General features: G+C 51.4%; 1 protein-coding gene across 1 annotated transcript in view; it reads right to left on the reverse strand.

Annotated features, from left to right (window-relative positions):
* CRMP1 (collapsin response mediator protein 1) overlaps nucleotides 1-23,817 on the reverse strand; it is a 68,499-nt gene that overhangs the window by 1,204 nt on the left and 43,478 nt on the right. The window contains exons 5-13 of the mRNA XM_035004438.1: nucleotides 21,530-21,591; nucleotides 19,380-19,460; nucleotides 14,298-14,366; nucleotides 12,722-12,842; nucleotides 9,672-9,828; nucleotides 8,286-8,427; nucleotides 7,217-7,387; nucleotides 2,753-2,932; nucleotides 1,655-1,820 (exon numbers count right to left, since the gene is read on the reverse strand). Coding sequence (XP_034860329.1) covers nucleotides 1,655-1,820; nucleotides 2,753-2,932; nucleotides 7,217-7,387; nucleotides 8,286-8,427; nucleotides 9,672-9,828; nucleotides 12,722-12,842; nucleotides 14,298-14,366; nucleotides 19,380-19,460; nucleotides 21,530-21,591 — 1,149 coding nt within the window. The remainder of the gene's footprint in view (nucleotides 1-1,654; nucleotides 1,821-2,752; nucleotides 2,933-7,216; nucleotides 7,388-8,285; nucleotides 8,428-9,671; nucleotides 9,829-12,721; nucleotides 12,843-14,297; nucleotides 14,367-19,379; nucleotides 19,461-21,529; nucleotides 21,592-23,817) is intronic.

Consider the following 23,817-nt stretch of genomic DNA (forward strand, 5'->3'; position numbering starts at 1 on the left):
TCCCCCATAATCCTCTCCACCTTGCTGGTTACATGTTTGCTACTCTGAAAGCACCTGTCGGGCAAAAGGATCCTAGTGCAGTCAATCATGTTGCATCTCTATAAAGTGATATTAAGCTGGTATTTAAAAGGCATCTGTGAAGTCATTCCTGATTCAGAAAGTGCCTACGGTGCTGGTAACAAATGAAGTCACCTGCTAACCTGCCGTAAGGCGGGCTGGGGCAGGGCGGTGGGTCTGGGAGATGGTGAGCTGACCTGGGGCATGTGGTGGTGGTGGAGCCCTTCCAGCAGACTTTTCATTTCATTGTTCTTCTAGTTCTAAAAGGGAGGGGTTCCCCCCCTGTATTTAATACTAATGGTGAGTTGCATGTCTTGAGGAGAGGTCCGGTCTGCAAACTCCATATAGCTTCACCCAGGTGGCTTGTCCTGGCTGTGTGTCCAATCCCTGTTGTGTTGACTGAGCATCAGATGAGATACATGAGTGGTGTTTTGGGTCCACTGGTGGAAAAAATACTAGTTCTCTTTAAAGACTGGAATCACACTCAGTATATGAGAAACCCTGGCATGAAGGCTCATGGGAAGTAAGATGAGCCCCCCCACACAACTTACGTAAGATGAGCACCCCCCACCACAACTTATGTCCCCCACTGCATAATCGCTGAGACAGACACTCCCCAGATGGAGGGCAGTTGTCACCCCCACAATTTAAGTGAAGAGTCATCTCTCTCTCTGCCCCTCCATTCTCATTTGCTAAACATACCAGCTTCTCAGTTTAAATGGTTTTCACTCCTGTTAGATCAGAGTTGGCAAAGGAGGGACCACTGACAAAGCTGGGCCACCACCTGTATTTGTATAGTCCATGGGCTAAGAATAGTTTTTTACATTTTTTTTTACACTTTTCAATGATTGCATTTGAAATATCTACTTAATATAATACCCTAAATTTTGCCTCTTGGCTCACAAAACCTAGACCATTTACTATCTGGTCCTTTAAGACATTTGCTGGGGGCGCCTGGGTGGCTCAGTCATTAAGCATCTGCCTTCAGCTCAGGTCATGATCCTAGGGTCCTGGGATCGAACCCCACATCGGGCTCCCTGCTCGGCGGGAAGCCTGCTTCTTCCTCTCCCACTCCCCCTGCTTGTGTTCCCTCTCTCGCTGTCTCTCTCTGTGTCAAATAAATAAAATCTTAAAAAAAAAAAAGACAACATTTGCTGACCCCCGAAGCAGACTGGGGACTGCCCAGCTGTGTCTCATCCATCACCGTATTCCTAGCACCTAGCCCAGTGTGTAACACATGCTAAAGCCTCAGATACGCTAGGAGACAAAATTCCCATCAATCCCAGCGTGTGCGTGTCTGCCCTCATGTGGCGAGCTCATGAAACTGCAGTGTCCCTGGGGTCTGAGGGACCACATTCAGCTTCACGGGGAAGGCGTGCTTAAGGATGAGCTCAGGGCCAATTTTTGTGCAGACTTCATAACCAGGGTCAGGTGTCTCTGTGGACCCCCGTGGAGCCCCTCTGCTTTCTGACCTCCCCCCACCCGCTCTGCCACTCCCAGGAAGAAAGGAGATGGGGCTCCCCACCTGATCCTTGCTTTCTCATCTAGCGCGCAAGGGGGCCTCTTGGAAGTGCTGTGGGTGTGGGGGGCCTCTTACCTGATAAACTGAAGTTGGACTGGTGGAGGTTTCTGATGGGCGGGGGCTGGTGTTTGGAAGGCGAGGACTTGGCAGAAGGAGCAGGAGTCGCATATTTGGGTGTGGCTGGCACCTCGTACACGGGACCGTCGTACATGCCTCTGGGAACACCTTGCAATCCCGAAACCTAAACGGGGGGTGGGGGAGGGGATGGATGGGCAAGATGCACCTGCACCTTCCCATTCAGGCAGGCCGGAGCCCTGCGGCCGGATAGTGACCTGAGGTGACCTCAGGGACACGCGCGCACGCGCACACACATGTGTGGGTACATGCGCACACATACCCCACACGCATGCATTTACTCCCCATACACACGTACACATGCAATTCACATGTGCACACATGCACATGCACGCACCCATATATACAACCCGACACAGACATGCACGTGCATACACGCACATACATGCACACAACACACACACACACACAGCTCCATACAGGAGGACCCCAAACCCATTTTCAAGAGGAAAACCCTTTCCCTGACACACCCACCATCCCCCTCAGGGACCACTGAATCATCTATGGTCTTGCAGAAGGTGGGCCCAAGACAAGGATTTGGGGGAGCTAGTTTATTTGGGGGGTGATTCCAGAAAGAAGGGGGAGAAGAAGGGAGAAAACCTGGTGCATGGTGGGGTGATGGGGCCAGCTTTGAGGGCAGCTGGCTCAGGGAAACTGGGAAGCGAACGTCTGCACGGACCCTCTTGCGGGGGCAAGGCATGGACGATGGTCTCCATCCCCACAGGTTGAGCGTTGCCCCGGGGGAGCCCTACACCCGTGACTACAGGTCTGGCCACCTTTCTCTTGTCCTCTTCGTAATACCTGCTTCTCGCACCTCTGGGGTGTCCCTCAGTTCCAGCTGGGGGACCCCTGAGATGATGTGGGATGCGTACTCCAAAGCAGCTCTGGTCAGTGTTACTCCTGCCACCCCTCCCATTCCACACGTGCACGCCCCTTTACAGCCCACAAAATCCCGGGGCCTCAACTCCAGCCCCAGGATGCAGGCAGAGCAGTGCCATGGCCCCTGCAGCCGTGACTCTGGACCCCGGCCCCACTCACCTTGCTCCTGATCCTGACACGCTGGTAGAGGTACTCGGGGAAAGGCTTCCGGGGGATGAAGTGGCCCACGCCCTTGTTGACGTTAATGTTGCCGTCCTCGAAGACGATCTTGCCCTGGCTGATGACCACCAGCGGGGAGCCGTGGCACTCCATGCCCTCGAAGATGTTGTATTCCACAGCCTGCACGGCAAGAAGCACAGCGGGGCCCTTACCGCACTGGGTGTAACCCTCCCGCCGTCTTCCGCGGGCACTTCCCGCGCTTGCCCTCTGGAAGCGTCTTCTCCGGGGCCGCGTCATATTCCCGTCTATGTGCCTTCCTTAGCAGAACCAACCCTCGCTCGCTCTTGGGCACGTAGGCTGAGGGTGGTTTTACAGAATCCAACTAACGTCCGAGGCATCGTGAACGAGAACGGGGCCCCCCTGTTGTCTGGATATGTGCCTGCTCTAGCTACAATGGGCATTTTTGTGTCTTTTTAAGAAATATCTTCTTTAGGGGCACCTGGGTGGCTCAGTCATTAGGCGTCTGCCTTCAGCTCAGGCCATGGTCCCGGGATCCTGGGATCGAGCCCCACATTGGGCTCCCTGCTCTGCGGGAAGCCTGCTTCTCCCTCTCCCACTCCCCCCGCTTGTGTTCCCTCTCTCTCTCTGTCTCTGTCAAATAATTAATTAATTAATTAATTAATATATATATATATATATATACACATCTTCTTTAGAGTTAGTTTTCTATAATTAAATTACTGGGTCAAGAGATAGTGAGCTTTTTTAGGGTACTTGTTACATGCTGCCGAGTTGCTCTCCAAAGGCATCAGACCACCCGACACCACATCAGCAGCAGAACAGAGACACTTCCTTGGTTTCGCATCCATGGGCTCCCCTCCAGCACTGAATAAGGTCATTTTTATATTTTCGATTTCTTTCTTTGGTTTTGCTGATTTGGAAGTCAAAATATGCTCTTAAAAATACACACTCCTTTCATAACTCCTAAAGGGAATGTAACTACCACTAGCCAACTGTTTTTTTATTATTTAAAAAGTAGGTCATCTAGATGGTAAAAGAAAAATCAAAAAGCACAAATGATACTTGATTTTAAAAAACAGGTCTCTCTGCCACCTCGGACTGAGACATCTGCCTTAAAGAGATTCTTCTGAGACTCCAGATATTTTCGGAGCATGAACAACAGTCTCGACACTGCAAGAGTTCCGTACAGATGGCTTTTGCCCGAATTTTTCTCCTGACCTCAGAGATTGTTCCATATCGGCACAGGTACCTATTAAAAATGTTTTTAACACCCTTTAAACCTCTGTACCGTCTTTCCTCACAGGGCGAATTGATTTATCCAGTTCCCAGAGATGGACAACTGGATTGTTTAAACCCATACTGAACCACATGTCTGTGTGTCCACACTGGCCTGTGTGAGCATCTTTCTAGATGGGGAGTTGGGGCCAAAGAGTAAATGGATCTTTAACTTTGATAGGTTCGTGCTCCCTCACCTGCCTCCTGCCATCTGACCCCACCTGTGCCCCATTAACCACCAGGGTCTCGGTCGCTGCTCGGGTGAGAAATAGCATCGTACTCTCTCTCTCCCTCTCCCCCACTGCCCCTCCCCCTTTCTCTCTCTCTCTCAAATAAATAAAATCTTAAGGAAAAAAAAAAAAAGACTTGGATAAGCAGGGCTTGCCCCTTAGCATTCCAGAAATGTTTGACTATTCTCACATTTAGCATCTAGGACCTCTGCTTTTCTAGCTAAAGAACAATTCCATTCAGTTTTCTGATGGGATCACTTCAAACTTATACATGAAATTAGCAAGAATTGCTATGTTTGCTCTAATAAATCGTTTTAGCATAAAAGAACTTGTGTTTATAAAAGTCTTTAGTTTTTGTTGTTATTGGAAACAGGATTTTGATTTCCGTTCTATTTTTTGAAGTGCTTTTGAATTACTTCATAGAAAAGCTATCGATTCTTTCTATTGGTTTTTAATCAGCCAATGGGTTCTCTTATCACTTCCAGTAGATTTTAGGAGCCACACTCTCTCTGCGGCTGCCTCCCAGGACCAGGCGGATGGTCTGCTCTCTGTTGTAACGTTTGCCAATCTAATGCTTCTTGAGTCACCCTGAAGGGACCCGCGGCGTGCTGACTTACATCCCACTGAAGCCCAAATGCGGAGCATGAGTGACCCAAAGGCAGTGAGGAAACAAGCCACACGGCTACCAGTCGAGACTGGCCAACCTCCCAGCTCGCCCGGCCCCGCCCGGCCCGCTATTCCTCGTGCGGGAAGGACATGATGTGCGCCATCGTGACCCTCCTAATCGGGAAGCTCTTACGAGGCTCAGGCTTACCCCCTACAGATGCCACATTCGATGTCTTGCCACTACATGGGGTTTTAAAAGTTGTTTCGTTTCCTAAAGGTAACATGTGAACGATGTAATGAATTCAAACAGTACAAAGGACCACAATTACAATGAAATAAACTGGGACACCTTGGGTGGCTCAGTCAGTGAAGCGTCTGCCTTCAGCTCAGGTCATGATCTCGGGGTCCTGGGATCGAGCCCCACGTCAGGCTCCCTGCTCAGTGGGGAGCCTGCTTCTCTCTCCCTCTGCCCCTCCCCCCGCTCTTGCACGCTCTCTCTCTCTCAAATAAATAAAATCTAAATTTAAAAAAAAAAGGAATGAGGTACTAACACACACCACAGGGTGGACGAGCCTCTAACCATGAAGCCAAGGGAAATAAGGCAGACATGAAAGGCCACACATTGTGGGATCCTTTTCTGTGATACATCCAGAATTGGCAAATCCAGAGGGAAAGAAATCAGATCCCCGGTCGACAGGGACTGGGAGAGGAGAATAGGGAGTGACTGCTAATGAGTCTGGGGTTTCTTTCTGGGGGGGGATGTACAACCTTCTGATCATACGAACCACCACAACATACACCCGTGTGCAGCGACCTAAAGCAGGCGGGGGGCGGGGTGGCAAACACCCTCAGCCGCCAGACCCTCGCAAACGTTCTCCTGATGGGACACCTTCCTGACACCGCGAGGGAACACGTGCTCTCCTGCATGGCCAGACCTCTCTCTGCGCACACGCATCACTGCATTCACAGGGATTCCAGCGGGATCGTGTGCCTGTAAGTTGGTAAGCTTGGAGAACGGGGTACACCTTTCTCCAGGGAGGAGACCTCAAGCTCGTTTCCTCCTGATCCTGTCCCCAGGGATGGGGGCTGAGGGAAGGCAGTGTGTTACTAGGGAGCACTGGCTAAGCATGACAGCCGGCTGGCGAGCTGGACAAGACTTCTACAGCCCCATGCCATCTCCTGTGGCCAAGCAGGGACCTGGGGGCCAAGCTCATGAACTGCTACGAACAGTTCTTGTCACTTTCTTTTTTATTTTTTTAAGATTTTATTTATTTCTTTGAGACAGAGAGAATGAGAGACAGAGAGCATGAGAGGGAGGAGGGTCAGAGGGAGAAGCAGACTCCCTGCTGAGCAGGGAGCCCGATGCGGGACTCGATCCCGGGACTCCAGGATCATGACCTGAGCCGAAGGCGGTCGCTTAACCAACTGAGCCACCCAGACGCCCCGTTCTTGTCACTTTCTTATGAGACTTCCTTGTGCCTGGGGTCCTGTCCTCATGCATGTGGCCTCGCCTCTCCCAGCAGGTAACCCCTGAGAGGCTGGGAAGCTATGCCCATGTGACAATGAGGACCCCGTCACAGGGCAAAGCAGTGTGCATACACTCTGCCTCCCCGTCCGTGTCCTGTCACAAGACTTAGTGGGCCAGGGTCCAGGATGTGGCCTCCTGTCTCATGAGTGTGGACATTAATCTGGACCCAAGATCATTGCTGGCCTTGCAGAGTGGACTTGAAGCAAGCAGCAAGGGAGGGGAAGATGGTTTGTCTCTCTACGTCCTAGGTTTGCTGGTGGAGTGAAGAAATCAAGGGCACATAGGATACAAAGCACAGAAATAACCCACAGCCATAGGCTTGGGGCCTGGAGCTTGGGAAAGCATGCAGCCCTGTGGTGTGCTCAAACACAGAGGGCTCTAGACCCAACCCTTTCCTTTGCCGAGTGTTAGCAGTCACCCCAACATGAAGTAGGAGGTTTCTGAGAGAGGAGATCAAGCCCTTTCTAGCTTGATAACTAGATTGGAGAAAGAATCTTGGACCTAAAACTTCTCTGAGCCTAAGAATGTATGCATCTAGGGCAGGGGCCACCGAGAGAGAGAGAGACAGAGAGAAGGAGAGAGAGAATGTGTTCAGTAGCACATCAGCAGCTTAGCTGAGCCAGCTCAAAGCCAGTCTCTCCAACTGGCAGAGAAATGTGAAGGACTGAGTCATGCCAGATAGCAGATCACATCCTGGTTGGAAACTCCATAAATTATTTTCAACCAGAGGCTTCTAAAGTGGTTGCCGACCAAGCAAGAACTGCTTACCCAAATCAGGAGCATCTCAGGTAAGCCAGGACTTACCGACTTGTGACTCTTGGCTGTTATGGTCTTCACCTTGTCGGGGTCCCAGATGACCACATCGGCATCCGAGCCCACGGCAATCCGCCCTTTCCTGGGGTACAGGTTAAAGATCTTGGCTGCATTGGTGCTGGTGATAGCAACAAACTGGTTCTCATCCATTTTGCCCGTAGCCTAAAGGCAAGACCGGCTGATGAGAAGAGTGCCCCCCATCACAGGGCTGGGGGAAGGGCAGACAGGCACAAATCTAGACCCGCCGACAGGAGTCCTCGAGAGCAGTCTGGAATTTTCTCCTCCCCCGCTGAAAACAGGCCATCCTGAAAGGGCACAAGGGCCTGGCCCCATTGAAGCAGAAATGTAACTGACCGCTCGGAGCTGCGTTGACATTTGCTCAACGGCCTCTGTGGCATCTTGTCAGGCCCACTGGGGCCAAGTTTAATAGAAAATAAAAATCTCTGGCTCAAGTCAGGGATCAGGGTGTGATGTGGGGCGTCCTAACGCAACAAGCACCCTCTGTACCCACTGTCAACCCCAGACACACGGTTTACAAAGTCACCCTTACAGGGACTGAGATGCAGTCAGAACAAAACTAAAGAAAACGTTTTGCATCCTTAAAGAACGCTGGGCAGCTGTCAGGTCCGTGACTGCAGAGGACCCCACAGGACTTGTGCTGCTCTGTTAAGAGTCACACCTTTCCTCGCGTGCTCTCCTGGTGTATTCTGCTCCTGCCTCAAAGCAAGGAAGGCAGGAGCTTTAAGAATCAGCAGTTCAGGGGCGCCTGGTGGGCTCAGTCGGTTGAGCAACTGACTCTTGGTTTCAGCTCAGGTCATGATCTCATGGGTCATGGGATCAGGCCCCGTATCGGGCTCCACGCTCAGAGGGGAGCCTGCTTGAAGATTCTCTCCCTCTGCCCCTCCCCCACTCACTCTGGCACCCTCTCTCTCTCTCAAATAAATAAATCTTCAAAAAAATTTTAAAAAGAACCAGCAGTGCACTATGTGCTAGCTTTTGATGGGCCAGGCAGGGTCCTTCTAGAATGTTCCTGGGGATAGAGAAACAGGGAGCGCCTTACCACTGCCTTGTCCCAGACAACAGTCATCCGCTCCTCAATCCCGTTGACGCCCTCAGGGATCAGAGTGAAGTTGTCCTTGCCCACCGCCTTCTGGGCAGTGCTGTAGGGACAGTGGCCGCTGCCCGTGACCTGCAGGTCCCCACTGCAAGGACGAAAACAAGGTGGGGGGCCGACCTGAGCTCAGGTTGAACTTCAAGCACCCAGTGCAGGCTGTGAGATGGAAACCCCAAGAGATTCTGGGGAGAGGATTTGGGGCACATCGTGGGCATCGGCAAGTGACATCGGAAGGCCCTTGTTGGGAAGGCTCTGTCAGTGTGGGCTCTGGGCTCTCCAGGTAAGGCTCCCCAGGTGGGCCTCCTCTTCCTCACCTGGAAGAGTGGACATCCGCCCAAAAGAGGTGCCAGATGAGGTTCATTGAGGGGGTGAGGCCAGATCAGGCTTGGCCTTGGGGCACATTGTGGGGACTTGTGATCCATGTTGAGAGAAGAGGATCCTGCGGGTCTCCAGGCAGAGGAGTGGCTTGGTCTGACTTGGGGTTTAAAATCTGGGCACTGGTTGGAAATAGACATGTTGTGGGCATGGAAGGGACAGCATAGAAACAGGCCTGTCAGAGGCAAGCCAGGATGGCCGCAGCGAAGGGGGCGAGAAGTGGTCAGATCATGGGGCCTCTGGCCTGAGTCCTGCCATCTTCAGAGATGGGCAAGACTGTGGGAACAGCAGCTCTGTGGGGGTGATGGGCAGTCTGTTTGGACTGGAGCTGCCCACCAGACATCGGGCTGCAGATGATGAGCAAGCCCGTGGATATGCAAGTCAAGGGTTTCTGCATCATTTGGGAGAGATTTCCAAGGTAGGTACACAACTACCAGCCCCTTGGGGCTCCTCCTGACCAGAAGCCCGGACTTCTCCCCATCCAGCAAACTCCTACTCATCCTCTAGCTCCAGGCCCGATGTTGCCTCCCGCATGAAGCCTTCTGCAAGTCTCCTGGTTCTGAGCATGTGTCTCTGCTTCTAGAGCAGACTGCACACCTCACCACTTAGCCTTCTCTTATGGCCTAAGTGTTCCTCCCTCACACTGGCCAACAGCAGGGAAGGGACCAACGTGGCTATACTCCTACTCTGTGCACATAGCCAGGGGGTGCTTTGCAAGTAACAGTAGCCACGTACTGAACCCTAAATTCTAGGCCATATTCCTACACCATCTCATAACCAGCTCTGCAAAAGATACCATGTTCTCCCCCACTTTGCCGATAAGTAAACCAAAACAGAAAGCCATTGCGGGTTATGTGACAAGCCCAGGGTGATTCCTGGATTCTCATTCCTCCTCCTGGGTGCTTCCCAAGATACCACAGTGGACCCAGTATCCCCCAGCCACCCCTCGGCTCTCACCAGGCCAGCAGGGAGGTCAAGTAGTCAGGCGTGGTGGGGTCTGGGCTCAGGGGAGGGGAGGTCACAAATGCCGCTGCCTTGGCCCAGTTCTTACTCCAGTAGTGGGTGCCATCGGTCCCCAGGCTGGCAGCGATGGGCTCGCCAAACACCAGGGGGCCTGCGGGGGCAAACACAACACACGGTCAAGGGCGGATGGTCTCTCAAGGGAGATCTGGTGGCACAGAAGTGGAGGGTCAGAGACGGGAGAATGATGATCCAAGGGGCAAGACGCTGTCTGTCCTTCTCCCCTGCATCACCACCGAGCCCGGTGACCTCCTGGCCGCCAGGCACTCAGCACTGGCTGACCTGCCCAGCAACCTCCCGGACTGGTAATGCGTTTAGCATTTGGATAGGACCACTATGCCCTTTGGCAGGTTTGTCATTTCAGGCCCAGGACGGGATTTGCTGTCTCAGGGCAGATGTGGCCAAAAGCCCATCTTCCAATTAAGGAGCCGAGTTCAAGTGTTTTACTTGGGAGGTGATTCCAGGCAGCACTGGCTGGGGATGGAGGAGGTGACACAGGCAGAGAAAGACGTCAAGAACAGGTGAGTAGTCACCGAGTCACGGCCATGGGCACCTGCAGCTCAGGGCCACTGGGGCCTCTGGGAGAGTTCTGACCGCACCCCGGGGCCCTTCCACCCCAGGGCCAGGGAGCTGGGCTGTGCACCCACAACCCACCACTTGATGGCTGCTTCCAGAGCATCGCTTTCCAGGAATTGCTGCCTGCTTCCCAGGGAGCAGGCCTGATGTGCTTCAGCCAGAACAAAGCCCACAGGCACAGCCTCAGATCTGCTCGCAGAGGCGGATGCTGCCTGGATACAGGCCTTTGCCCAAGGCCACCGTGCTGGCCCGATGGGGAGGCGGGCTTTGAGCTGCAGTGATCAGGCTGCCCGAGAGCAGGTCCCGCACCGATGGGAACGTTCTCTATTCGTGCTGCCCAAGACGGCAGCCACTAGCCTCGTGTGGCTCGAGCACGGGAAATGTGGCTAGCGCAGCCAAGGAAGGCATTTCAAATTGTATTTAATTTTACTTAATTTAAATGGGAACAGCCACATGTGACTGGTGGCCACCGTATCCCTCTGTGTGGCCAGGACCTGCGTGCTTACTCCTGCTTCCAAAGTGCTGTCACCGCTCTGCCTCAGTTTCCTTATCCTTAAAATGGAGCCAGTTCTGAGCAAGCTGTGTTATACTAGAGCACTGTCTTTTAATGCCTCTGTTTGTCAGCTTTCTCTGAAAAATACTAAAACAAGGTACTGTGGGTTCAAAGCTGCTCTGGTCCCACACGGTAACCACCAGCCCCACGTGGCCGTCAGGCCCCGACGCTGGGGTTGGTCTGAACTGAGATGCGCTGGAACGTGGCAGACACACTGGATTTCAAAGACCGCACGCACAAGAATAGCACAAAATATCTCTAATACTTTTTATGTAATTGTATGTTGAAATAATAGTTTGGATGCCTGAGGTTAAAAATATCTTATTGAAGGTATTTTTAAAAATATAGTTAGTGGGGCGCCTGGGTGGCTCAGTCGGTTAAGCGACTGCCTTCGGCTCAGGTCATGATCCTGGAGTCCCGGGATCGAGTCCCGCATCGGGCTCCCTGCTCGGCAGGGAGTCTGCTTCTCCCTCTGACCCTCCTCCCTCTCACGCTCTCTGTCTCTCATTCTCTCTCTCTCAAATAAATAAATAAAATCTTTAAAAAAAAAAAAAAAATATATATATATAGTTAGTAATGCTTCCCATTTAGGGCTCCCGTGAGAAATGAGGGGCATCACGTATACAGTAGATGCTCAATAATGGCTGTTGGGTTGTTGTTGATTTCCACCCGGCCTTCCGCACTGACCCACAACTCCCTGTCAGCCTCACATGACACAGAGAGGGACCGGGCAGATTGATGAATGTCCTTGGCGAATGTCCACCAGCCACGGTCTTCATATAATATGCACGACCCCTCCTCTGTCAGTCTGTCTGTTATTCTCTCTCTCTCTCTCTCTCTCTCTCCCTGAGTTTGGGAAGGAAGCTGCTCTTTGGAGGCTTCTTCATTCTCAGTCTGGTGACTGGTGGGGGACTGTGGATCTCACTGTCGTGAAGGCCAGGGACCTGCACCTGGGCCCCTGCTCCGAGGATCCTGCGGTCAGAATGTACCCACTGAGCCCTCCACCAATGGTCCTCAGCATGGCAGGCAGCCTGGTACTGAGGTCCCACTTGGGAGGTGAGGGTACCAAGGCAGGAGGTGAATGGCCAACGTGGAACTGAGAACGGCATCAACCAACACCCACGGAGCCCTGGGGTCCTGCCAAGGACTTCACATCTATGAGCCCTAAGACTTCACGTCTTAGAGACAAAGCAGCAGACGCTCGATGCAGTTCAGTGGTGCATCATCTTCGAGCTCAGTGGCTGGTTTCCTGGGCCACACTCACCTGATGTCTGGCACAGGGCTGCGCCCAGATGGAAGGCTCTGGAAACCCATCTTCTTCCTTCCCAACCCACAGCCAAGGTTCTGCATGAGCCCCACACCTCACCCTGGATGCAGGCACCAACCACGGGGCCCTAGGCAGGGGACACAGGATGACGTGCCCAGAGGGGACCTGAAAGAGGGTGGGCAGGATCCCAGAGTTGTTGCAGCCTGGCCCCAGCACTGACTTGATGGAACCCCCCAGAACAGAACTGGAACAATGCAGAGCTCCTTAAAATAAATGGTCTCAGGGCACCTGGGGGGCTCAGTCCGTTGACTCTTGATATCAGCTCCGGTCATGATCTCGGGGTCGTGAGACCGAGCCCTGCGATTCTCTCTCTCTCTCAATAAATAAATTAATTAAAATAAAATACAATACACGGTCTCATCCGATCCTACAAAGTGGGATAATTTACCTACATGGGGCAGAGGCTGCTGGCAACTGTCAGGGTGTCTCTGCTCTGGGCAGTGGCCCCATCAGTGAACTTGACCTGCTGGACAACTCCCCTTCCTTATGGCCCAGCTGCCCTGCAGGAGGCCCAGGCGCTGGGCTGCGTACCTTTCTTCCTGGCGAGGGTGATGATGTCCGCTGCACTCTTGCTCATCACCTTCGTGATGTACACCGGGCAGTTGATGCGGCCAGCAATGGTGATGGCCCGAAACACGGCCTCAGCCTCTAGCTGGGGACACGGAAATACATGGGTCACGGGAGGGAAGGACAGAGCGCCACCACCCCCCAAACCCCTAGGGCTCTCCCTGAATCAAAGCCCTTCCGTTTTCCGTTAATTAAGTGTGGCCAGAGGCAAATCTACTGCCTCGGGGGAGAAAAATATTAAGATTTCTAAAAAGAAAGGAAAAAATTAGTCAAAATGTATTTGGTTAGGGGCGCCTGGGTGGCTCAGTCGTTAAGCGTCTGCCTTTGGCTCAGGTCATGATCCCAGGGTCCTGGGATCGAGCCCCGCGTCGGGCTCGTAGCTCCGCGGGAAGCCTGCTTCTCCCTCTCCCACTCCCCCTGCTTGTGTTCCCTCTCTCACTGTCTCTCTCTCTGTCAAATAAATACATAAAATCTTTAAAAAAAAAAATGTATTTGGTTAAAGGGTTGGAAGGCAGAATTATGTTACTGTGCTTGCTTGGAACCATGCTGCATGTTCTGTTAGGAGGGGACAGACCAGGCAGGATAAAGCATCAGAAGGCCCAAAAAACCGTCCGTTACTTATAAAACGCCTGACATAACCAAACACACGTGTCTGACATACGTTCCTTCGTGCATTCGATAACCACGGGCAACTGCTTACTGTTTGACTTGGTCTCTGCCCCCTCTAGACCAGCACTGCTCAAACATCAGGACCAGATATGTTTAGTAGTGCTTTGTTTTTAATTTCCAGTCCGCTGATGCCCCCGACGTGGTCCCACTGCTTGTGACTGGTACTGAGTCACAGTGCCCCCAAGACGGTCCCCACCCAGCTCTCCTGGGTGAATGTACTTGTCACACGCCTAGATGCAGGGCAGTGTCCATGTGCTATAAGGGGTTTGTAAACACTGTCTCTAGGTCTGTCCTGACCTCACCAGGGACCAGGAACACCGCTCATGGGCCGCGGAGCACTGTACAGATCAAGGTAAAAAGTCTATCTACCCACATGTTGTGGCCCCAGTGTCCAGCACAAGGCCAGGCCCACGGCAGACACACACACACACACACACACACACAGCCTGCCACTTGCAGGGAAATTCATCCACGCTCAAGTCTTAGAACACACTGGGCAATGTGCAAGGGAAGCAGTTTCGTCGGTTCTAGGTCTCGAACATGCGGCTCCATCTTCCTATCACCAAATACATAAGGTCCTCAGTGAGGATCCTTCTATCCAGTTATGACACTGAACTGTTCATGGGCCTTGGTGTGGAGCTCCTGGGCCCGGGGACAAGCAGGGCCTTTCCCTAGCTCCTCTGATTGACCCCCAGGCCCCAGGGCTCCCAAGTCAGAGGGCAGACCCCAGGGAAGGCCACGTGTGCTGGGATGCTCCTGTTGGGGGGATGGGGATGGAGACGGGGGCTCTGGCTGGGCTGTTCCAGCTGGAACAGCATCAGGGTAGGCCCTCAATGATGTCAGATTCACACCCCGGGGGAGGCTCCATTACCTCCTCAGGTCTGCTCAGAGCATGACCCTCGGGACCTGTGATGCCCATCTCCAAGATCCGCTTCTGTTCCTGCAAGACAAGAGCACCGAGTCAGCGACTGTAGAATGTCGGCCGGGAGAGGCCGGTCCTCCGCCCCCATTAGGCAGATGGACAGCTGAGACCCCGGAAGGTGAGTGGTCTGCAGGGGTCCAACTAAGGCTGTGGGTTGATCCAGCGCTCCTTTGCCCCCTCCACTCCACCTGCCCCGTTCTGCACCCTGGAAACCTACCTCCCCACCTGCTCTCCCTTCACCAGCAAGAGGAAGGGGAGGTAAGAAATGAACTCTAAAGACGACCGGCCACCTTTCCAGGCCCTGCATCTCTGCTGCAGGGCTCTCCTCGGGGAAGAAATGGGGTGTCTGGGTATTGCATGAATGTGGAAATCGAAGAGCCCTACGCTGGGAGTCCAGCCGCAGAACTGGCCATCTCTGGGACTTTGGGCGAGTTGGCCAAGCTCTCTGGCCTCAGCCTTCTCGTCTTCACACCGGAGACAAGAGCCCCTGCATCTAGAGCTTCTGCACGGAGTCAGCGACGGGACCAAGGGTGGGGCAGAGCTCACTGACTGGCAGCAGGCTCTCACTATTCCTCTTCCTGGGGCCTGTCGTTCTATCAGGAAGCCTCTACCTTGAGCTTGTCTTAGAGCCTGGAAATGATTCCAGATTCAAACCCATTTGCTTCGAGCTTTCCTTGCCAAAGGAATACTATAATTTCTCCAAAAAAACCCTGTTTTTTATATTGCCCAGATGTCAGCTGCGCTAATTGTCACTTGTGCGGTTTCTGTAGCATCCTCGGGCACATCCCCTACAATGGGCCCCCAGCCCTATCAGCCATGGGAAAAAAAAAAACATAATTTCAACCGCATCTCGGGTTATTAAGCTTGAGCTTATTGTGAGAATGTAAACTGTAAACGTCAAGATCTAAGAGCTGGGGTGGATTTAAGTAAACAACAGAATAATTTGAGCTATTGAAGATGGTGTTTACAGAGCATTTCTGTACCCTGTTTACACAATAACTTATGTATGGAGAGATCCCTATGCAAGGCCGTTTAGCTGTCCCTTACTATTTCTGTTGGAAAGAAGGCAGGAAGCGAAGAAGGCAGGAAGGATACAAGACGCTATCACGGAGGAAAGCACAGATTACAGAAAGACTAGAACAGGGTTTCCCGAGAGAGATGGCGGGCTGAGCCCACACGTTATCTTCGCTCCCCGCTGAAACCCCACAAAAGTGACAGGAAAGGTACACAAAAGCCATGAGAATGCAGAGCGGACAATAAAAACAAAATTTTGGAACCTGGAAAGCAGATGAGCAAAACGTAACAGATTTATTGGAGTTGAGAAAGCTAAATCCTACGTGGGCAGTATGGAAAGCTGAGACCTCCCCCCGACATTGAGCCCAGGAGCTGGGGGCTCCCGGCTGCACGTCTCACACGCCGCTGGTGGGCATCTAGGGTTCGTTCGCTCTGGAAAACGGTTCAGCAGTTAGGACCAAAGCTGAATATACATGTCCGCACCAAACAGCAATTCCACTCCTGGGTAGATACTCACAGAAATGCGAACCCAGGTTTCACAAAAGCTTTCTACGCAACAGTCCCAAATTCAAACTCTCCCAGTCTCCATCAATGAGAGTACATTATGACCTATTCCTGCCTTGGAATTCTACAGTGATGAAGAAAAGAAAAAAAAATTGTTTCGTGGACAACAGGGAGGAATCTTACAAGCCCTATTTTGAGCAAGAGAAGCCAGACATAAAAGAACACATACCATATTGTTGCCTTTTTATCAAGTGCAAAACTAGGCCGAACACATGTGTGTGTGGTGGGCGATTTCTGAGAGGCCCCCGCGGGCCCGTCCCCGGCTCCATGCCCTGTGTAACCCCCCATTGCAGCTATGCTGAACTAGCACCTTGCTTCTAATGAACAGAACACAGACAAGAGAGACGGCCAGAGACATGGACATCACAAAGGACTATGGCCTCCACCCTGCTCACCCCCACTCCCCCTCCCGTTCTCCCACTGGCTCCCTCAGAAGGAAGCCAGCGGCTCTGCTGGGGCTGCCCGCAGGGCAAGGAACCAAGCGGGCCTTTGGGGAACAGCCAGCCAAGAACAGAGGCCATCAGTCTGAGCTTGCAAAGAACTGAATCCAGAGAACAAGCACTGGAGTGCGGCTGGAAGTCCCGCCCCAGTCTGGCCTGAGGACAGCTGCAGCCCTGCCTGACACTGCAGCTTGCAGGGGACCCCACTACGCCACACCTGGACTCCGACACTGCAGCCTGTGGGGGACCCCACTACGCCACACCTGGACTCCGACACTGCAGCCTGCGGGGGACCCCACTACGCCACACCTGGACTCCGGGCCCACGGGACCAGAAGATAATAAATGGTTATTGCTTTCAGATGCTAAGTTTTGGGGTTCCTGGTGATGTAGCCACAGAGAACTAATGTAGATAGTGATGCCCGGAAGTAGGGTGTTACCATAACAACCTCCTGAAGCTGTGGGAATGGCTCTGGGACCAGGCAGTGCAGGGGGGCTGGGAGGATTTCAAAGCACGTGCTGGACAAAGCCCAAAGTGGCCTGGAACAGACTGTCAGTAGAAAGGCGGACAATGAGCAGCTTGGCAGTGAGAGCTCAAAAGGGAACGAGGACATTATTGGAAGCTGGAGCTTGCACCGGAACCTACTTAAAAAAAAAAGAAGGAACCAGGATATGATGGTCTTGAAAATTCTCTGCTTCTCCAAAGAGCAAAAGATAGTGCAATTAAGAAATGTCTTCTGGGGTTGTCTGGGCGGCTCAGTTGATCGTCCAACTCTTGACCGGCTCAGGTCATGACCTCAGGGTCCTGGGATCGAGCCCTGTGTTGGGCTTGGCACTCAGCATGGAGTTTGCTTGAAATTCTCTCTCTCCCTCTGCCCTTCCCCTCCCCCCGCCACCATGCTCTCTCTCTCAAATAAACAAGTCTTAAAAAAAAATCTAAAAGAAATGTCTCCTGAGCAAATATCAAATCCAGGACATAAGCAGCAGACAGTAGTCCAGAGGCAAAACTGGGGTGTGGCCCCACAACGTTGGTGAAGAACTGGAAAGATGGAGGCTTGTGCCTCCAGGATGAATCAGTCACAAAAAAGCCCTTTAAAGAGACTGACAGTGTACCCCCAGAGCCTCTCCAACCGGAGGGCCTCCAGGAAGCTCAGGGCATGAGCAGGATAGGAGTAAGCTTATCTGGTAGAAATCTGTGGGTGTCTTTTGTCTGATGGAGTAAACCACGGAGGGAGTCACAGGAAGCCAACAAAGCCTGGGAGAATCACTTTAGCAAAACCCTGGCAGCCTGGGCTGAATGGTATGAAAGGACACAGTTGGACCTCCAAACTCTACTGGGCAGGAAGGAGGCTCAGCGGCAAGCACGTGCTACTTTTCATGGAAAGGATGGATGATGGGAAGTGGGGAGATAGAATCTAGAGCCCAGAAGGTGGAGCCAAAAGCCAAGCAGAACTACTCGCAGGCTCCGAGGCCTAATCAAGGAACTGCCAACACGTGCCCAACTGCATTTCAGAACAGCTATGGACCAATCCTGAAGCCTTCCATTGTCCCTCTTGAAAAGGAATGTCCCCCCACCGTTGTATGCTGTATGCTGTGTATGTTGGGAGGAGGCAGATAACTTGCCTCTTTGGCTCCAGAGACCTAAAGATTGGAGGAACTATCCCCACGGAGCCTCCTCTGCACCTAGATCTGACTTAGACACTTCTAGACTTTGGTGCTATGATGGGAGTCTGGAGGACACTGGAAGGGGATGGATGTGTTCTGCATGTGAGCGGGACACCAATCACTGGGAGTCAGAGGGCACAATGGCAGACAGCTCTGAGAGGGCCCCCAGTGATCCTAACTTCCTGGCATTCACACCCTTGTGTCATCCCAACTAAGAAGTAAAGCCAACAGCTGACGTTCCTAGCGAAACTTTGGAGCTCATGCACTTAACCATTGTGGCGCAGCCCCGCTGTGCTCAGAACTGCCGTATCATCCCAGCTCTGTGCCCCACGTAATGGTGAGCAAGCTATTCATATCTGAACCCTGGTTCTCTATCTATAAAGTGGGGATATCTGTGTCATATCTATGTCATGGAGTAGTTGTGAACATCACTATATGAAGTCCATAGCACCATGCCTCGTATTAACTACTTTCATTAGGTGCATCCAAATGTTCTCAGGTATGCCTGATCTTGCTTTGTGACGTCATGACCAACCCACGCCATGCACCAGAGGCCAAGTGGCGTTCCCTGACCTCTTCTTCCTCTTCTCCATCTGGTCAACCAACGAGACCCATGGACTGTGCTCCTTCCCTCACACACTGTGCTTCTTCTCTCTCCTCTCTTTATCTCCCGTCTTCATTTATTCTGAGAATTGCAGGAGGAGAACCCAGCTGGTCACCCTGAGTCTATTCTTTTCCTGTCAAATTCTCCATCCTACAGCCAGAAGGATCAAAATGCATTCATGTCTGTCCCTACCCAAAATTTTGCATGGCTACAGCCTACTGTGTGTCAGATGCTGGACTTCACATACATGGTATCATTTAATGTTCGTGAGGCAGGTGCTACTGGATGAAGAACAAGAGCCTTCGAGGGGTAGAGTCCCCGGCCCGAGGTGGGGTGGCAGACGGGGCGGGGCTCCCGTCATTACATCCCCTCCCAAGTCCTACAAGACGATAAGCAACACCAGCTTCCATGCGCCTCACCTCTGGTATCCCCCACATTTGCAGAGCATCTCCTTCCGATCCTTATATGTCCCTCATGGAAGCCCAGTGAGGCTCACAGATGGTTATGCGATCCCCACCGTGCAGGAGAGGAAGCTGAGCCGAGAGACGAGGTGGCCTGCCGAGAGCCCCCTGCAGACGGTGCGTGCATGACTCACACCCGAAGTGTCTGATGCACCATCCAGCTCTCAGCCTGACCCTTCAGAGCCTAGCCACCTCGCTCACCAACGCCTCCGCCCCTCCGATGGCACCATGACAGCATCGGGACGCAGACTGGAGCGGAAAGGGTGGACATCCACGCCACTCACCTGAGCTATCAAGTCTCCGTTTTCCGCGTGGACCAAGATCACAGCTCCCAGCCCCTTCAGGAAGGTGAAGGCTTCATAGAGCTGAGGGAGAAGCAATGGGGGGGGGGAGATAAAAATATCACAGCCTGAGTGTTTGCAAAGACGGCTCTTCTGCTCAGTCGCCCACCCGCCAGCCCCTGCTGAGGCAACACGGACGCTCTGTTCATACCACATACAGGAATGTGTTGCTCAACAAGTTAAGCCTTGGAAAGGGTCTCCCGTTGACCCTGACACCCTCCGGATCCCAAAGCAGGAGGCTGGGGGAAGGGCAGAACTGAACGAAGCCACACCAAGGCACGAAATGCCCTCAGTCCTGGTGCTCATCGTGCCTTTCGCCCTTGATGTGGCTCCATCCCACACAGGTGCCTGCCGCTGTTGCTGGGGACAGCCACGCTGAGATGCTGGTTTTAGTTCTACTGAACTTGTGTGACTAGACGTGCTCAGCCTGTGCTGTGGGCCGAGTTCTCTAATAACTCTAACCCTCAGGTAATACACACCCCGCCAGGCATCCGCTTACTTAGCCGGTGCAGGCCCTGCCCACTGCCCATGCCCTGCTCCCACCTGCAGAGGATCTGCACTCAGACCCGTGCCCACGGTGAGGACCAGAGCCACACGTTCCCTCTCTAGGGCCTCTCGAATTTTAACTTTGTTCTGCATGCGTGCAAGACAGCACCCCACCCCAGGACGTGTGCTTTTAGATGCAACAGCAGGGGGCGGGCGGGGTGGGGGGCACTTGGGAGCAGGAAGCACCTTCCAGGACCCCCATGGCTCAACTCCACCTGTCCCTGGGGCTCTGGTGGTTAGAATGAAACAGGCGAAAATCTCGGTTATGCTAGACAGACACATGCTACTTTGTCATGAAACTGAACCAATTTTGGCCTTTCCGTGACAATCAAAGGCCTGTAGGGCACCTTGGGGTAAGTTATTCTCTGTAACTCCAGTTTATTTTGTTTTTGTTTTGTTTTTTTAATTATGTTATGTTAATCACCTCCAAGCGTTTATTTTGAAAGGTGAGACCTGGACACGTCTCTCGTTGCACATCGAACTGCATGGTCATAAGGAATAACAGCTTCTCAGCGCCCATATGTGTGCCAGGCACTGTCCTAGAGTCATGTATTATGAATTCATTCAATCCCCTGACAACCTCTAGGAGGCAGATGCTCTCATGAGTCTAAAGCACAGAGAGGTTGGGAAAGCTTCCTCAGGCCGCACAGCAAGGCCAGGGTTGTAGCCAAGCAGTCTGGCTACGGCATCCATGCCCTCTGCCGCCACACTGCCCCACAGTTTTAACCAGCAGAGGGCAGGACAATGATAATAAAACCCGGAGTCCCAGTGGTGTCAGAAGGCCCAGTGCCTGGCAGACAATAACCCCAACACCCTGCACCACTTAGAGCATCACTTTCTCGAGCTCCTCTCACCCACACGACAACTGTTGGAAACCGGCAGGGCCAGAGATGGCCACGCTGCAGGGGTGAGAAAACTAAGGGAGGGAGACCTCAGTCACTCGATTGGCTAGAGAGAGAGCCAGGGCTCCCCTCTGGGTCAGAGCTAATGATGTGGTGCCCGTACTTGCTAGATCTCCAGAATGAACTGCCGAGCTTTCGGAAAAGTACACTTTCCCAAGCCCTGCACTGAACATCCGTGGTGGGATCTAAGATCTGTCCTGTTTTTAAGATTTTATTTATTAATTTGAGAGACAGAGTGAGTGAGAGGGGAAGGGAGAGAGAATCTCAAGCAGACTCTGCACTGAGCACAAAGCTCGACGTGGGGCTTGATCCCACAATCGTGAGATCATGACCTGAGCTGAAACCAAGAGTCGGACGCTTAACCGACTGCGCCACCCAGGAGCCCCTAAGAATCTGTCTTTTTTTAATGAGCTTTTTAAATGATGCTAAGGATGAGGTGGATTTGGGAACCATCAGGCAAAGGGATCCCGCACTCGACCCCACTCTAGTAGCCAGATAGGAATGCAGGCAGGGGTGGGGACTGACACAGGTCACATAGTAATGCAGTGTCAGAACCAGAACTTGAACTCAGAACTCTCCCCTGCCTGTTCTGAAAGCTCCCTTGCTTCCTGCCCAGGAGAGGGGGTGTGCAGGAGGAGGACCTACCTGGCTATCAGACATTTGGTAGAGATCCTTATATGCCATGTAGACTTGGAAGGAATTGACACCTGTTTCAAGATAAAAAAGGAAACAGAAAAATGCATTTAAGAAAAAAGCGTTCCTTTTCAGTAAATCAAGGATCACAGTACAGAGTGGTAACTGCTAGGACAGAAGGGTGTCACTGGGCCTCACAGTGGGGGCACTGAACACAGCCTGGGTGTGTGTGTGGGGCGGGGGGGGGGGATCAAAGGAGGCTTCCAGGGAAGCCACACAGTTGTATATGAAGGAGAAGAAGAGGAGGAGGAGGGAGAGGAGGGGGAGGGGGACTATTTGGACTGAGAGGTGGGTGTGCATGGGTATGGACGGTAAGGTGGATGAAAAGACATAGAATGTGAAGGTACTAGAAGTGTCCTATGGCTCGATCCAAGGGAACATGTGCTTTTTTTTTTTTAATACCCTACTTTATTTATTATGGTCAAATACATATAACAAAATTCACCATCACGGCCATTTTCAAGTACACAATTCAGTGGCATTTAGTGCATTCAAAATGTTGTGCAACCATCACCACGATCTACCAGAGCATGTGTTTTTTAAAGCAAGGTGTGACATGCTCAGACTTTTTTGACTCAGAAAGACTATTCTGGAAGTAGTGGGGAGGATGGGTCCGCAGAGTGGCAGAGGGAAATGGCAGGTGGGAAAAGGATGCTGAAGGTCGATGGGACAGGTGTGCCAAGGCTCTGAGCCAGGGCGGGAGCTGCAGGGGTGGGGGATTCAAGAAGGTTGAAATGACGGGACTTCATGTGCTGTGTGGACAGGCCACCAGGGAGCAGGGGACGTAGGAGACTCTTCCCTAACACGCCTTCCATGTGCATGAGGACAGGGACCATGTCTTCTGTACTATTTCAATTTGCACACCCGTAATATGTGCTGTGCAATGAGTGTTTGTTCACGGAATCCGGAAATGTCTGGGTAAGAATATGCATTTAGGGCAAAAGTATTAAATGGGATTGAGAATTCCTTTATACTAAAATAATGGCAAAGACAAATCAAAAATCTTTTCTCATGCAGAGAGCCAAGGCAACAAAAATTCCCTGTCCACATTATCAGAAAAAAATTTAAAGAATAAAATAAGATACCGAAATTAACATTAAAAGTATCAGTTTCTAATTAATCAGGTAGACTTAAATAAAAATAATAGGCAATTCATTGATATTGTATTCCTTATAATCTTTTTTAAATCTAAAAACAAAAACTCAGTATATACAGAGACACAGATCAATTACCAGTGAGTAAAAAGATAAAACTATAAGGAGAGGCTAAGAAAATGCTTCATTATTTATTAAAGGTGAGGGGAAATGAATATTAACCTATTAAGCTTCCATGATAAGGATTTTTTTCATGATAAGAAATTTAAAAAAAAGAAAATGAAAATTCACCAGAAATTAGAAGTAAATGACACAAACAAAAGCAGAAATAATGAATTAGCAAACGTGGTAAATTTAATAAATACATCCTAAAACTGCATCTTGGGGTGAGTGAACAGGGTCAAGTCATCTCACATTGAAAGCTATCTCAAAAAATCATGACAGATTTGAATTGTTATTAATAGAAACCTTCTGTAAGTCAATTCTTAAAACCTCAAAACGAAAAGCAAATAACCAACACGGTAAATATATCTGCAACAAATTTAACAGGGGTTTTTAAAAAGACCCTCTTATTTAGAAAACACCAGTGGTTGGTTCTGGGGGGAGGAGGATGTCATGACTGCAATGGGGCCCATGGATAGTCCATTGGGGGGCATCCGGCAAACTCTTACTTCTTGCCCGAGTGGGCTAGCCTCATAATAACTCATAAAGCCACATTTTTTATCTGTGTGGTTTTTCTGTTTCCGCTTTATGTTAAAAATATTAAAATAAAAGGGAAGAAGCCTAAAACCCCAAAGGTAAACAGTACTTTCAGACAAGGAAAAAAAAAAAAAAAAAGCAGCTAGCTAATAAAGATAAAGAGATTTGGTCTTATTTGTAATCAAAATAATTCAAAATAAAACCTCAGTATTGTACCACAGTTGAAAATATGTTGCCCAGTGCTAGTGAATGGGCGTCAAAATGAGTCCCTCCTACATACCAATTTGCACCGGCTTAAAAAACCAATTAAGCAATGCGTATCAAGAGTAGTAAATGTTCCCGTATATTTAGCCTGATAACTCCTAGCAACAGAGTCTTGGAAACACGGTGAGTCCTGGAATCCCCCAAGCCTCCCAACTTCACATATACCATCATCCTAGCTTTCCT

Source organism: Mirounga leonina, unplaced genomic scaffold, assembly GCF_011800145.1.
Source record: "Mirounga leonina isolate KUSES-001 unplaced genomic scaffold, KU_Mleo_1.0 Mir_129, whole genome shotgun sequence".
NCBI classification, from domain to species: Eukaryota; Metazoa; Chordata; class Mammalia; order Carnivora; family Phocidae; genus Mirounga; species Mirounga leonina.